The 16,666-nt window shown below is 41.9% G+C and overlaps 2 protein-coding genes across 2 annotated transcripts in view; one reads left to right on the top strand and one right to left on the bottom strand.

Moving 5' to 3' along the window:
- The window catches only part of RHOJ (ras homolog family member J), a 71,505-nt gene extending 66,872 nt beyond the window's left edge, over nt 1-4,633 (top strand). The window contains exons 6-7 of the mRNA XM_042460805.1: nt 2,550-2,645; nt 3,173-4,633. Coding sequence (XP_042316739.1) covers nt 2,550-2,645; nt 3,173-3,322 — 246 coding nt within the window. The 3' untranslated portion in view covers nt 3,323-4,633. The remainder of the gene's footprint in view (nt 1-2,549; nt 2,646-3,172) is intronic.
- An 8,975-nt stretch (nt 4,634-13,608) lies between these two features.
- GPHB5 (glycoprotein hormone subunit beta 5) overlaps nt 13,609-16,666 on the bottom strand; it is a 10,962-nt gene continuing 7,904 nt past the window's right edge. The window contains exon 3 of the mRNA XM_042445995.1: nt 13,609-13,882. Within this exon, the coding sequence (XP_042301929.1) occupies nt 13,694-13,882 (189 nt within the window). The 3' untranslated portion in view covers nt 13,609-13,693. The remainder of the gene's footprint in view (nt 13,883-16,666) is intronic.

Raw genomic sequence — 16,666 nt, 5'->3', positions numbered from 1 at the left:
GGTCACCTTTAGATAGAAAGAAAATCAATTTATTTAGGAAGAACTTCCTGACAGTAAGAATTGTTTGACAGTGGAACACACTGCCTCAGAGAATGATGGAGTCTCCTCCTTTGCATGTTTTTAAACAGAAGCCATCTGACAGGAGTGCTTTGATTGTGTTTTCCTGCATGGCAGAATGGTGTTGGATTAGATGACCTTTCTGATCTCTTCCAGCTCTATGATTCTGTGATTCTATATATTGTGGATGGCCAAAAAACAAACAAATGGGTGCTAGAACAGATCAAGCCAGAACCCTCCCTGGAAATCACGATGAAATTGAGGCTGTCATGTTTGCACCACATCATGAAAAGCCATGACCCACTTGAAAAGACTATAATTCTAGAAAATGTAGAGTAGCATAAAGAGAGGAAGACTGCATGCTTGGTGGCTAAACTCAATAAGGGAGGCCACAGGTCTTAATTTGCAAAACCTAAGCAGAGCAGTGGAGAATAGGAGGCCTTGGAAATGGCTCATGCACAGGGTCTCCATGAGTTGGGATCAGTTTAAGGGCTCAAGAGGTTTGGTTGCTCCCCTTCCTCCTTCTGCATCTCATTGGTTATAGCTGCACAAAAAAAATTATAGACAGGCATTTCGGTGTCACCTCCTCTGATAGTGTCACTCAATACAGTCCACAGCCTCTGCACTCCCTTAGTGATGCCACTGTTTGACAGCTTCACACTGGACCCATTGCAATGAACAGATTGGGGGAGAACAAAAAACACACATTTTTTTTCCTACATGGTACCACATCTCTAGAATTTCCTCTCCAAGGAAGTACATTGGGCACCATAATTGTTCTCTTCCAGCACCACATGATCTGATCCCCTTTGGACTGATTGGTTTTATAATAAGCTGTAACAAAATGTTGCAGTATATTATGCTAACTTACTCACAACACTGCACCTGTCCAGAGTCCTAGCCAGGGGTGGAAATATGAATTCCTTCTTTCAAGTTACTATGGAGTGGATCCAGGTTTAATCATTCTTGGACTCTTTAATTGGATCCAGGTTTGATTATTCTTGGACCACCAATTAGATTATTATTATTATTATTATTATTATTATTATTAACCTTTATTTATGAAGTGCTGTAAATTTACACAGCGCTGTACATACAATCTTTTTAATTAGACGGTTCCCTGCCCTCGGGCTTACAATCTAAAAAGACATGACACAAAAGGAGAAGGGAGTGGTGGAGGGAAAGGGGATGAGGTCCAGCAGTTCCTCTCTACCTCCAAGGCCTGGACCAAGGCAGATGGACTGGAGGGAGGGCTTGGCTTCATAATGGATGGTTAATCTTCTTCCAGGGAAAATACATACTCTCAAGTAGGATAATACATATACAGTACATAGCAATACAGGAAATGGTTTGATAAACAGGCACCAAAGAACATCAAATAGTAAGCGACAATTATGCAATGCCTGGAAAGGCTTCTCTGAACAGGATGGTTTTCAACTCCGTTTTGAAGCTGGTTAAAGAAGTGATGGCTCTTGCTTGTGGGGGAAGAAGGTTCCAGGAGGGAGGGGCAGCAAGTGAAAAGGGGCAAATCTGGGATGGGGCAGAGGAAATCCTGGGCTGAGACAGCAGACCTTGACTACCAGAACGGAGGGCCCTGGTGGGAAGGTGAGGAGAAAGAAGGTCTGATAAGTAAGGAGGGGCCAGTCCATGGAGGGCTTTAAATGTCGACAGCAGGAGCTTATACTGAATGCGGAAAGGGAGAGGGAGCCAGTGAAGGGATGCCAACACAGGAGAGATGTGGTCAGAATGGTGGGTGGAAGTGATAATGCATGCAGCTGAATGCTGGACAGAGATTAAAGGACGGAGGTGATAAAGAGGAAGCCCTGCCAGGAGGACGTTACAGTAATCAAGTCAGGAGATCACTAGGACATGGACCAGGATCTTGGCAGTAGAGGCGGAGAGATATGGTCGGATTTTGGCAATATTGTACAAAAAGAATCGACAAGCCTTGGCTGTGGTCTGGATCTGAGGGATACACGACAGAGAAGAGTCAAAGATAAAACCAAGACTGCGGGCTTGCTGGACTGGTTGAATAGAAATGTTGTCCACAGAGACAGAAAAGGAGTGTTTAAAGGGTGGACTTAAAAGGAAAGACAAGAAGCTCCGTCTTGGACATGTTGAGCTTCAAACACCAATGGCGCATCCACTGCGAGATAGCTGTGAGACAAGACGAAACTTGCTGTTCAAGCCTTGGAGAAAGGTCAAGGGTGGAAAGATACAACTGGGTGTCATCGGCATACAGGTGGTAGGAAAAACCAAAAGAGCTAATGACTTTTCCTAAGGACAGTGTGTAGAGAGAAAACAGAGAGATGCAAGCAACCTTATGGTTCTGAGCTTTTTTAGATGATGGATGGATAGATAGAGAGAGAGAGAGAGAGATGAGATGAGATGAGATGAGATGAGATGAAATGGAAGGAGAAAATTCCTGCGCCTTCTGGGAAGCCATAACTGTGAACAACACGTTATCTTCATGTTTGTGTGTTATTTTCTAGATTGACCTTCGAGATGATCCCAAAACATTGGCTCGCTTACTGTATATGAAAGAGAAGCCCCTAACTTATGAACATGGCATCAAGTTGGCAAAAGAGGTATTGTTTTCCTAAAACTGATAGTAGTCTAGGATTGAGTACAGGCAAAGCTGAATCAACAGTCTCTCTGCTTGCCTGCAATCCATTGAGAGATGGAACAAGACATTTTGTATGTGGCAGCCTGGTTTTACTCCATTGCTGAAGTAATACACAAAGGAGTTGTCTACATGGGTGGGAAATCCCATACTTACCCCGTAGCTGCAGTGTAGTTTCCTTGGGTTTGTTTCCAGTGTAGACAAACCCCAAGACTAGCATCCTGTTGTTAACTAAAGTAGACCCACTCAGTGAATTGTTGAGTGGTGAGTCAACACAAGCATCACTGGTTCTTTGGGTCTCCCCTAGTCAGGATTTAGACAGAAATGTCAATGAGAACAAAAACATCAAGAGACCAAATAACTGGGGAGGACGTGGAAGTAAAGTTCACCTTTTCCATTCACATAGTGAGGAGCCGCACTAGTTGAACCACTGATAATCTGGCCCTGAATATTATCATTGTCTATCATGCCTGTCTTTCTCTCTCATTCAAGATAGGAGCCCAGTGCTACTTGGAGTGCTCAGCTTTGACCCAGAAAGGCCTCAAAGCGGTCTTTGATGAAGCCATACTCACCATCTTTAGTCCCAAGACAAAGAAGAAGCCTTGTGCCAAAGGTTGCAAGGGCTGTTGTACCATCGTATGACAACACCAGGGATCAAAATGTAGAACTGTACTGGCGTTTCAGTCCAATCCAACCCATCCACCATCCCTTCCACACCTGTGACAGAGGCTAAGAGGCTCCTCAGAGTCTATGACTTCTCTGAACCACAACCTCATGGCCTTCTTACATCTTAACTTGCTTGTTTTCCCCTAATCGCTGCAGACCTCCATAGGAAGGCAGATATACAGGTCCATATTGTGACCATGTTCCCTGCAGAAGTAGGCTGATAATGGAAAGCAGCTACGAGAAATCTTTTTGCAAGTCAAGATCCATGACAATGTACCAGAAAGAAGAGGTATCCAAAGATCCTAATCCTGAAACAGCGCCAAGAGAAAGTGGATTCATTGTTGGTGGATTTCAGCAAGCAACAGACGGATCTGTTGCAGTATGACGATGCAATAATGGCTGAAGCTAGAAGTAGTTTGAGCCATTCTAGTCCAAATATGCAATATGACTGAGGATGCATCTGCACTGTAAAAATAATGCAGTTTGACTCCACTTTAACTGCCATGGTCCCATCCTACAGAAGCCTGGGATTTTTAGTTTTCAGCACTCTTTTGTGGAGAAATCTAAAGACCTTGTGAAACTACAAATCTCAAGATTACATAGGAGCTATAGTACTTAAAGTGGGATCAAACTGTATTATTTCTACAGTGTAGATGCACCCTGAATCTTAAAGCAGCTAAAACACATAAGTAGCTCTTTAGGAGCTGACTATGTTATAATGTAGATGAAATGTAGGCGTCTAGTTTGAATTCAGTCTTTACAGATGTTTCTTGTTTTCAGAAAATGTTGTGTGTGGGGAGGGATCAGATTCTCATTTATTGTATTTTGCCTTCCTTTTATATATGAAGCATAATCCAAAGAAAAGCCATCAGACTATACTGGCATTTTATCCTTCCATGTGTGGGAATGTTTTTCTTACTAAATGAATTATGAAATGACTTGATTTTGCATTTGTAAAACTTATTTGAAACTATTTATCAAAAGCCTGGCTGTACAAGGGACTACATGTATATTGCCTACACCTGAATTTCTTTCTTTTTTAATTCTAGCCAACAGGAAATCTACCAACTCTTTTTTTCCTCCAACAACCTAAGGTTCAAAAGGCAGGAATTAGACTTAAACATTTTTCAAAACTAAAATATAGGATGATGTAGATACACAAATACACACAGCATTACCCCCTTCTTCCTCCACCCCTCAATTTTTGGGTTTTGAGTTTTGGGCTCGATCTGCATCATTGCAAAGAGCAGATTAGGCAAGTACAATGGGCCCTTGGTATCCAATGGGATTTTATTCCAGGACCCCCTGCTGCAGATAACAAAATCCATGGATGCTCAAGTTCCATTAAATACAATAGCATCGCAAAATAGTGTCCTTTATATAAAATGACAAAATCAAAATTTGCAATTGGGAATGTATACTTTTTAAAAATATTTTTAAGCCGTGGATGCTTGCATCTGTGCATAACAAATCCATGGATAAGGAGGGCCGACTGTATTGCTGTTCCTTCCCTTTCTCCTGTCTCCAAGTCAAACACTTCAATTAGCCCATTTTTTGTTTTTTGTGGGTGTTTCAGGCTTTGTGGCCATGTTCTTGAAGAGTTTATTCCTGATGTTTCGCCAGCATCTGTGGCTGGCATCTTCAGGGAATGCTGACCTGGAAGAGAGTGGGTGTATATATACTGTGTGACCCTGGATAAGGGGGAGTGATTCCCATGGTAATCTGTGTATTGTTCTGTTGTTGATGGCAGGGCCTCATTTTTCTTCCCACGATGGCATTTTCTTCAGACATATGTGCATCAGCATTCAGACTTGCAAATTTGGCCCATATTTACTTTGCAGTGAACAACTACAAAACAAAGCATGCTAAATGGAAGATACATAGGTGAGAAAAGCTACATGCAACGACAGACTTCTTCCACTGCTTCAAGGCCCATTTTTGCAAGAAGAGAAGGGCTAAATAGATCATTTCGCTTGACTCAGCATGTAGAAAGATTGTGTAGCACCTTTGATACTAACTAAAGAAACAAGTTGGCAGCATGAGTTTTTGTAGACTAAAGGGCCTAAATAGACCAGCAATAAACACCAACATCAGGGCCGAGTGGGGACGTGGTGACTGCACGCCGTGTGCCCCAACTCCGCCTCCACACTGGTGTGACACTGTGCGCCCCACTGCATGGTGGAAGGTGTCACACCGTGTCTTTGGTGCAGCATTTACACACACTGCGGCAAAGAGCCATGGAAGAGCCATGTCCACAGCAGCTAGTGCACCCTTTCCGTGGTACAAACAAAAGCTGTTTTTGTGGCTTCTTTTTGTGTCATGGAACTGCCAGGTTGAGAGCATGGCATGTGGTTGCAGCATCCCCAACCCAAGGTTTCCAGGGACAGCACAGAGGCATCTCTTAGGGGCAGTCTGTTCAGCCTCTAAAGTCTACTTCCTCAGATGCATATGTTCACTCAGTGAGAAGAGACAAACCATATGCTGACAGTTTATGCTGCTCCAACTAAGAGCTAACAGGGTGAACAACTTTCAGGGATCATATTGCAAACCTCACCTTCCTGCTATCACCATACCCCCAAATCTAGTGATGACAAAAAAAGAGCAAAGTCCTTGCTATGATGACAAATTGCACTTCCAAGCAATTTATCCAGTTCAACCAAAAAAGCAATGGTCATTAACAGTTTGCTTTTAAAAAATTAATAGACATAGCCACACACACACGCTGTGTATCTGTTTGTCTGAAGTTTGACAGGCATAATCCTCTCTTAAGAAACTATTTACCTATAAAATTTATCAAGTTCTCACAAACAGGAGAAAAGTTATCATGATCATTTGTTGATTTCCCCATGAAGCGCAATGAAATGAATGAAGGTGGCCCATGTGGTCTCTTCCAACTCTATGGTTCTATGATTCTAAGATTTTGATCTCCTAATTGAGATATGGACTCAGGTCAAATCAGGCAGCCTCTGAACTGGTCCAATCTGAACTGAAATGTTTTCCAAATCATTAAGTCATTCTCTGTGCCAGCCCATCAAGTATCAGAAGTCTGTTATCCTTTGCTCTGCTCACTGTCAGTCTTCTCTTCTCCAGGCTATCCATGCCCAGTTCCTTCAATCTTTCTCATAGGACTTGGTAGGTATTCCACTGTTTGGTATTCCATTGACTTTTCCTGAATTAGATCCAGTTTATCTGAATCAGAGTTAGCAGGGCTACTCAAATTCAGTGGTCCTCACCCTTTTTACCTTTGGTACCCTCCTTTACATCTACATGAAGATGTTGAACACATACACCATTTGGCATAGGATATGAATAAAAGTAATTTGTTTATTTAGCATATTTTCATTCACACATTCGTGTACATTCATATTTTAATGTTTTATAAGGAAACAACATTATTCAAATTAGAAGTTTCATTTAAGTAAATTCAATATTTAACCCTTCACATGTATAAATTTTACACATAAAAATGGTTTGGGGAGAGGAGGGGAGATCAGTGCCTCCAAGACTTATGCCCCCCTTGAGCAACTCTGGAGCACCCCTGAGGGTCCTGCCCTATCATCTGAGAACCTCTTTTCTAACAAATGCCAGAGAGTAGAACTATTACTAAGAGCCAGTGTGATGTAGTAGTTTGACTGTTAGACTATGGAGATTATCACATGAGGCTAACAAGTGGAATTTTAACAGAATAAAGGTGATTTTGGCTGGTACTTATCACACAATATCATGTCCGTCCTGCTGCTTCTGCTGCCTTGCATTCTATTCATTAGTGTTGTGCATCTTTTCATTGGTGGACAAAACCCATCAATAGGCTCTTAATCTTGCTGTTATTTCATGATTGCCTTGGTCCTATGTGGGACAGCTCTGCTTCCCAGGCAGGCACATATTTTGAGTGGGCATGATTCTGCTCCTCTCCTTCACTCCTCTCTTACCCTCACAGTGATCCAGGCTGCCAACACCTTCCACACTCTGGCTACTTAAGTAATTTCCCCCATCTCAAAGTCTCTGGGCCCTTTCAAATCGTTTGATTTAACCAGTCAGCAAGTTCTTTTAGATATTTGCAGCATGCTCTTATGTTTTGTCAAAAGAAGGCTTCTTGTTGTTGCTTTGTGCCTTGAAGTTGTTTCTGACTCATGGCGACCCTAAGGTGGACCTGTAAGTGTTTTCTGGGGCTAAAACAGTGTGACTCTCCAAAGGTCACTGAGTGGGTTTCCATAGACAAGCGAGGATTCGAATCCTGACCTCCAGAGTCATAGTCCAATACTCAAACTGCTACACCAGGCTGGTTCTTAAAATAAGGTTTACTCTAAGGTATGTGAGTGTAGCATGGCAGCTTTAAGTTTGAACTAAAACCCAGAGCAGATTCACCAGCACACATGACATGAGATCCATCAGCCCCCAACTTACATGCAGCTCACCAATAGAGTTAGGGAAAGATCTGTGGCTGAAGGACCATCATTTCAGTAGCCCTTGTTCATGCCAACCAGGGCAAAAAGTGTTGGGGCAGTTTTCCTGGGGTGCATCAACACTGAAGAAATAATATCGTTTGACACCACTTTAACTGCAATGGCTCCATCCTACAGAAATCCTGGGATCTGTAGTTTTGTGAGGCATCAGCACTCTTTGGAAGGGAAGACTAAAGACCTGCTAAAAGTACCAAGCCCAGGATTCCATCAGATGGAGCTACCAAACTTAAAGTGATGTTAAACTGCATTATTTATACAATATAGATGCACCTTTAGTCTTGTCAACCTTAAAAGACCTTACTTATCGTCCTTACAAGACCTTATTATACTATTTTCTCTCCTCTTACTCTCCTCTACTACCAATACTATTCACAATTGACTTCCTTCCTCCCCAATATTTTATTCGTTACAAAATCTCTTTTCTTTATATTCCTGTTTCTTACTCTTCGACTTTGCTACCTTTCCCTATCATTTTCATTTCCTGTCTGTCTTCTTACTCTTTATTCTATCATTTTAAATCTATAACTTTGGCACCTTAACTCTACTCTGATGTTGCTTGGGCACATGTGTTTTCATCTGTGAAACATTGGTAGGCATGAGATCCCAAAGGGTCCCTGGACATGATTCCCATCCCAGTGTACACAGAGAGAGAGAGAGAGAGAGAGATTTGTGAAAAGAAAAAAGTTTACACATGGATCCCAAACAGAATTTATCCTGTAAAGTAGGATTCAGATAGTATGAATGGCCAGACACCCTCACTACACACCTGCCCTGTCCATTTACAATCACTGTCTTTGAAATTAGCTTCAAGCCCTGTTGACCATTATCAATGTTCATTGGCTTCAGCATAGCAAGAGACAAACTCCCAGTGAAATCAACCTGCCATGGTGTATTGATGGCAAAAATGGGTTTAAAAGAGTAAATTGAGTTAGGCACAGCTTTAATGAGTACTGTCAGCTGGCCAAGATTTCCATCTTATGCTGCCTGCCTTTTATTGACACTAAACACATCTCCTGTAATCAGGGCAGTTTGTATCCTCTTGCAATTGTCGCTTACACAGAGATCATAAGTGTCTCCAGGATTGGCATGCAGCTGCGTAAGGAACCCTGGATGTAGTTTGGTGTAATTAAGCTGAGATGTCTCTTCTGGATGTCAAGAAAAGTCCCTCCTCCTCCAGCTTGTTAAAATGCAAGGATTTCTTTGATTAAGATGCTTGTCTGGACTGTTTAGTCTTTGGCAGCTGGATCAGGTCTGGAAGGCACCACTAGAGCATCTGCAAGCAGCCTCAGGAAGAAAAGCCCAGAAACAGGGACAAATAAGGAAGGAACACACAATTGTTTAAATCACATCTGCTGAAAAATGGGTGAACACACTACATCTGCATCTTCACTGCTGAAATAATCCAGTTTGACCCCACTTTAATTGCCATGGCCCAGTGCTATGAAATTCTGGAAACTGTAGTTTTGTGAGATATTTAGCCTTCTCTGTCAGAAAGTCTCAACAAACTATACAAACTGAATGACTTAATACAAGGCAACTTCCTTTGCTTCTGTGTAGTGCTATCTGTTCTATCAGCCCACCTGATTCGACTGTATGGGCACAAGAACAAAGTCCCTTGTTGTTGTTACTTTTGCTGTTACTGATGATGATGATGGTGTGTGCCTTCAAAGCATTTCTGACTTTTGGCAACCTTAAGGTTTGGAAAGAAGCCAGCATGATCAGGAGACAGCTAGGACATTCCTAATCAAAGTCACTATTATTAGCTTGAAGAGAAGTGTCAGTTTCAGCAACTCCCTGATAAATTTAACTAACAGATGGAAATTAAAAACCTTCCAATGAAAACATATTGTGGATGAGAATCCTAATTGGTTACATAATGGCCACCTGGTTGGCAGGCGGAAAGAAGAAAGTGCCAGGTAGAGTTACCCTGGCCCTCTCAGTGCTTGGTATTGAGATAATTAATTTCCCCTTGAATTCAATAAGTGGGTGCTCTCTCGGGATCCCCTGCAATTTGGGTAACAATACCTCAGCCCCACCTCAAGGGAGAGAAAAGAGTAGCTGAAAGAAACATGTGGATCAGAGGTGGGGTAGCACTACAACTAGAAATAAGCCGGGGCCGAAAACCCACTATGTTTACAAAGTACTGTAACTGGATGTGGGGACAGAAATAACCATTATATGGTGTGGAAACCCTGAAACAGAATAGTTTTTTTTTTGTGGATTTTTTTGGGCTAGAACATGGCCTCATCTCCCAAAAACCCACAAAAATCTATGGATGCCAGACATGAAAGCCTTTGACTTCACCTGAAACAGAATGCCCCAACATTTCCCATAACTGTTGCACAGTCTAGAGGAACCCTATTTCCTTTCCTCCCCATCCCTTATTAAATAAAGGCAACTCAGCAAATAGCTTTTGTTTTTCATTCTCATTTTTATTTAAATCTCAGAGTAATGTTTGCAGTGGGTCAATTTATAAAAAAGTTTAACTTTAAATGAATGCACAACAGCATTCTCAAATGTATAATGTTCAGGTCGAATGATAAGCCTCCCTGATAGCACAATCCCCTTCAAGCTGGACTGAATGCAATTCATTTCTGTGCAAAATAACAGCAGTATTTTTATAGCAATTCATTGAGGTTTTTTTAAAACAAGTAATCCATTTTCTTTTTTTAAGTGTAAATCAACTTTACTTCTGATAAAACAACAAAGCTAGTCCCAATTATATTTGACAGTAGCAAATGATCAAAATGACCAGTCAAAGCTTCTTTTTTGGCCCCTGTTTCTGGATCTGTCGTTCCTGTTGGAGCCGCCACCTAGTCTTCCATTTCTGAAGTTGAAATTCATTTTCTTAGATGTAACTTTTCCTTATTTCTGCCATTTGTTACTCAAGATTAACACCATGAGAACTGCAATATTCTGCCACATCTTCTCTCCAATAAAAGAATACCTTTGAATAAGCAAAATAACATTTAACTATCATCTAGAACATCTGGACTCTCCATTACATTCAGGTGTTCTTAATAGAGTGATAGTAAAAGGATGGGATGATAAATAGGGTGAAATTAGAAGGAAAAACCTCCCCCCTTATCACCATTTTCATTATTCCCCACTTGAGGAAGATGACAAAAATGCATGAAGGCAGAGCTAGGGTGCGCATCCTTGTTCATCTTCCTGAAGGATGTAACCATAGTTCAAATGCCTGAATAGCATCTTACTCTAAAAGCATTGCAGACCAGCAGCCTGCATACAGTGTGCATAAATGTACACCATAAAGTGTAGGCACCACAATTAAAAAAGGACATTGAGAAACTGGAGCGTGTCCAAAGGAGGGCGACTAAAATGGTGAAAGGTCTGGAAACCATGTCCTACGAGGAACGACTTAGGGAGCTGGGGATGTTTAGCATGGAGAAGAGAAGGTTAAGAGGTGATATGATAGCCCTGTTTAAATATTTGAAGGGATGTCATATTGAGGAGGGGGCAAACTTGTTTTCTGCTGCTCCAGAGAACAAGACCACTTCTGATGCACAGGAAAAGAGATTCCACCTCAACATTAGGAGGAACTTCCTGACAGTAAGGGCTGTTCAACAGTGGAACAAATTCCTTTGGAGTGTAGTGGAGTCTCCTTCCTTGGAGGTCTTTAAACAGAGGCTGGATGGCCATCTGTCGGAGATGCTTTGATTTGGATTTCCTGCATGGCAGGGGGTTGGACTGGATGGCCCTTGCGTTCTCTTCCAACTCTATGATTCTATGATTCTATATGCTGAATATTCCAACGGTACCACTAGAATTGTGCAGATCCCTTATCTATGTGCACCGTTCATCCATGCATTGATATAAGGCGTGATTACCCTCCATGTGTGCACCAATATTGGCTGGCATTCCGCCAGGGATGTATGGCATTGAACATCTTTGTAAATGGCCCTACGTATACAAAAAATTGAACTGACTAGCGGGGCATCACTAGGGGGATGCATAGGGTGTGGCCATACCAGGTGATAGCCTAAAGGGGTGACACCACTGCTCCCCAAACATCTGACTTTTGGAACAAATGGGCTATGGCATTTCCCTGAATCCCTTTAAAATGCTGGAGTTCAGTGGAAGAGGTGGTATGAGTGGGGTGAGGCTCAGTGGGAAGAGAAATGAGAGAGCCAAGCTTTTTAAAAAATAATAATTAAAATAACTAAAATTTGATATTTATTTTTTATTCTTTTTTTAAAAAAATTACATCAGATCTTATGAAATTTTCCCTTTAACCACATGAAATAATCTACATGTAAAAAAATTTAGGCTGTACTCATGATATTGTAATTTAAAGGTATGATTTTAATTTTGCTAGTTGTTTATGTCACAGCTGTTGCCATTAATTCAATGATATACAGGAATAGCAGTGTATTTGTATTAATGTTATTCATAAATCGTAGTTCCTGTATATCATTGAATGTAATGGAAATGCTAGAATTTGAATCCGACTCAGCCATGGGAACCCCCTGGGTGACATTGAGCAAGTCACTCTCTCTCAATCTCAAAGGATGGCAATGGCAAGCTCCTCTGAAGAAACTTGCTAAGAAAAAACCCATGATAGGGTTGCCATAAGTTGGAAATGACTTGAAGTCACAATGGGGTGGTATGACAAGAGGTCAGTGGAAGTGGGAGGGTGACAGAAATCAACCCTAGTGATGCCACTGCTGAATGGTTTTTACACATCCATATTCACCTAGATGTTGCCATGACATCACATGGTGGAGCAACTGATGTGCCATGGCTAATGTGATTTGGGCACCAGTGGGCATCAATGTGCTTCTGGAAACTAGCTAGGAAGTGCTGGAGCACAATAAGAGTGCCAGATGAGCATCAAGAGTACCTAATGCCCATCAGGAGCACCTAATGTGCATCAGAAGTGCCTGATGTGCATTGCAGCACTCTTGCCAATACCTGGGTGGACATGTTTACCATTCACAGTGTTTTGTCCTCTTTCTGCACTTATGCATGGTACAGACCGCCCCTTTTTCTGCTGGATTGGGGCCAGCCTCACTGGCAGCCCTGCAGCTCCAATCCAGCATTTTTCCAGGCCAAAGAGAAGCGGCAAAATGCCACTTCTCTGTGGCCTGGAAAAGGGGTGTCTGTGGGGCTTCATGCCCCATTCTCCTCAGGATCATTCCCGCAGCCATGTGGATGTCGTTGAATGATCTGCTTCCAAAAAGGAGCTCCATTTTGGAGCTCCTCTCCGTACTGTAGCCAGGTCGCCCTAAGCGGCCTGGGGCAACGTGAAGATGTCACACCCACGCCGCACCATTTGGATGGGACACCGCCATGATGCCGCTGGCAGCACATTTTAGGGTTAGGGACCATGCGGTTTGTGAGCACTCCCTAATCCTAAAATCGCCATGGCCACGCCCCTTTTTAGCCATCTGTCTCGGGCCATAGTTAGGGCTTCATAAAGTTTTAAAACATAGACTGTAGTGTAGGATTGGCCTATTATTCTTAGCAGATACCTAAAAATGTAAATGTGCGAATAGGATAAAACGTGTTTGCAAAGATGTATTATACTTGCATTGTGTTCTGTCATCCCGAGGACAACAAGAGTAAGCAACTGGAGAATACCGTATTGAGTAACTCCATGCAAGGTAACCCCATTCTGAATAAATCGATGGCAACATGCAAAGCCTCTAAGGGTGTGCCTACACCAGAGAGATCATGAAAAGTGCAAGTTGCTCAGATGCATCCACTGCTGATCTGTAAGTAAGGATCCAGGAGGCAACAAAACTTCAGAGTTAAGCAAGCAGCTACATTCTGCCCTGATTTACACTATGTCCACCACCCTACAGCAGTTTCTCCTTCAGCAGAATATGGACCAAAGTAGATCAAGCTACACCAACTGGACGATTCAGATAGTCTCACATTCTGTGGTTGTGGTGAGACACACACTGCAGTCACACCGGATGGCTTTGGGATATGTGTAGACAGGACTAACGTTGGCTGCACAGTTGGGCAACTTCACCGTCACCAGCTTGGTCTCATTGTAAGTGCAGACACGATGGTGTGCTTCAATGTAAGGGGGATCCAACACTGGCTTCTGCTTACAAGGGAGGAAAAATAGAAATACAAGCATTAGGTTAGCTATATAAAGCCCCTTTTTACTGAACCAAGCAACACGAGAACACAAGATCATGAGGAGAGTCAGTTTTGTGAAATTTCTGGGGCAATGTGTAAAAAGCCTTTTAAAACAAGGCATTTCCAATTGGTTTAATGGAGGTTTTGCAGTTTGTCGTTGGAATTTGTCTGCAAACTGGGGAAAATTGTGAAAGAGAGAGAGAGACAAGGCTCATTTGTAGTTTCCTCGCCCTGCCTCCCTGGTTTTCCATAATAATAATAATAATAATTAATAATAATAATAGCGCAAAATTGTGCTGGAGAACTTAAGAGATTCCTAGAGACCCAAGTGTAATTATTATTTGGCCCTCCACATTTGTGGCTTTGACTTTTGTGGATTTGATTATTTGTGGTTTTGATTAATATGTTTTCTCTAGGAAGCTCTAGGTTCTCCAGCACAACTCTGCTAAAAGTTGACCATAGAGTTGTGCTGGAGAGCCTAGAGGTTTGCAGAGAAAACACTTCTCTAGGCATGTGTAGGTCCTCCAGCATGACTCTATGATCAACTCCTGGCAGATGTTGATGGCAGAGTTGCACTGGAGAAGCTGGAGATTCTGACAGAGGTGTTTTTTTATTTGCAGTTTTTCCACATTCACAGGGGTCCTTCACCCTTAACCCCAGTGAATGTGGAGGGACCATATTATTATAATACTCTTTTTACCATACTCTGAATGTTGTTTGGCAACACATACTGATTTTCATCTGTGAAATATTGGATGATATGGTATTTTCTCCACCCCACTAATAATAATAATTGTTGTTGTAAGCAGAGAAGTCCTGGAATGTATGTACTGAATTTAGGAAAACCAGGGAGGCAGGGCAGGGAAACTACAAATGAGCCTTGTCTCTCTCTCTCTCTTTTACAATCGATTAGAATAATATACAGTTTCCCTTTCCTCTGCTCCTCATTACTTTACATTAATTGTTTTGAAACAATATAGGCAGGAATCTAGTCAACTGTGGTATGCATTATTAACATCCTTTTCATTGCCCTCTATTTTTTAGTGTCTACTAGTGATGGAAATGTTATATAAAAACAGAGTGACAAGATCAACTCTTGGTAATGAATTCAAATATAGTATCATCAAGAAATGTTTTGCTGAGCTATAAAAATAATCAGCCATTGTTGGTGGTGCCATGGACCCTTTCAAACTTGCCTCTGCCTGCTTAATTCCTCCCTGTCTCTGTTACCACTAGCTGATACTGCCTTTACACTCTTAACCAGTGGCGGCGAGTGTGAGTGTTTTTCTCTAGGCCTTTGGTCTCTTTCACACTTTGCCATTATACCATTTCGAAGCCACTTTAACAATCATGGTTCCATTCTATGGAATCCTGGGATTTGTAGTTTTGTGGTGGGCTTTGGGTTCTCTGCCAGAGAATTCTAGTGCCTCATTGAACTACCTATCCCTGGATTCTGTAAGATACAGTCATGGAAGTTAAAGGGAAATCAAAATGCTATAACTTTGTAGTGTGGAAGAGATTTTTGACTGGCAAGTCAGGTTATCAGAATAAAAACTGAAAAAAGGTCTTCTTCCTTTTAAGACTATTCAGAAAAGGAAATTTCAGCAGACATTGATGACTGCCTGGTTGCATGCCAACCAACACTTGAAATTCCCTCTTCTGTTGTTGTTGTGTGCCTTCAAGTTGTTTCTGACTTATGGTGACACTATCATGGGGTTTTCTTGGCAAGATGTGTTCAGAGGAGGTTTCCCATTTCTCAGACTCAGAAAATGTGACTTGCCCAAAGTCACCCAATGAGTTCCCAGGTCCGAGATGAGATTTGAACCCTGGTCTTCTGAGTCACAACCGTTAGAGGAGCAGGACCTGTCTCCAGTTTCAACTCTGGCAACCTTATTAGTGGCTGGCACTTGAAGAGCTTTTTATAGGTTCACAACCAGAATTTTGCCTTTCCAAAACAAAAACAAAAAGTCAGTTGCTGGAATTAAATAACAGATTTTATCATCACAAGTACACATACATGCACACACCCTCTTTTGATTCAGTAAAATCCTACCCACGTCAAGAGGACTTTCCCACAAATACAAGGGAAATCAGGCTTGGACAAATGATTGTTTTCAATAAAAAGTGGGCTAAAATTAGTCACTGTCTCCTTTCTGCTCAATGTGTGCGGACATGCTCACCCATTCTCTCACTCCCACCCACAGACCCCCTACAGCACCATTACCACATTTCGGAGGCAGCCCAAATTAGAAACAGACCTCTTCTTGGGATATGGAACAAAATGTATCACTTGTGAATCAGGGGCTCTCTTTTAATCTCTGAGGAATTTTCTGCCGGTGGAGTAATAAAGGACAGTTTCCCCTTAAGTGTTTAAGCCATAAGAGGCTTTCGAAATTATATAATGAGAGCATTACGTAAATGCTTTAGAAATATTTTGCCACACAACACTAAAGCTTTGGAGGGGGGTGGAATTGAAGGGGGGGAAACCTGTAGCGTGGAATGTTAAAGCAATGTATTCTCTCTAGAGATGGAGCCCCATCTCTGATACAGAGTAGCCAATGAGGTCATCTGGTTGAATACTAGAACATGCCACCACAGGCCTCCGTGAGGTTGTTGCAAGGCTGCTGGTATAGTGGATATAGTGTATCTCCTTTTACTAAGGACTGGTAATGCACAGTCACACAGGGCACAAGAAAGAAAGAAAGAAAGAAAGAAAGAAAGAAAGAAAGAAAGAAAGAAAGAAAGA

The sequence above is a fragment of the Sceloporus undulatus genome, chromosome 1, assembly GCF_019175285.1.
Source record: "Sceloporus undulatus isolate JIND9_A2432 ecotype Alabama chromosome 1, SceUnd_v1.1, whole genome shotgun sequence".
In the NCBI taxonomy this organism is placed as follows: Eukaryota; Metazoa; Chordata; class Lepidosauria; order Squamata; family Phrynosomatidae; genus Sceloporus; species Sceloporus undulatus.
This window is presented reverse-complemented; position numbering and strand designations above follow the sequence as displayed.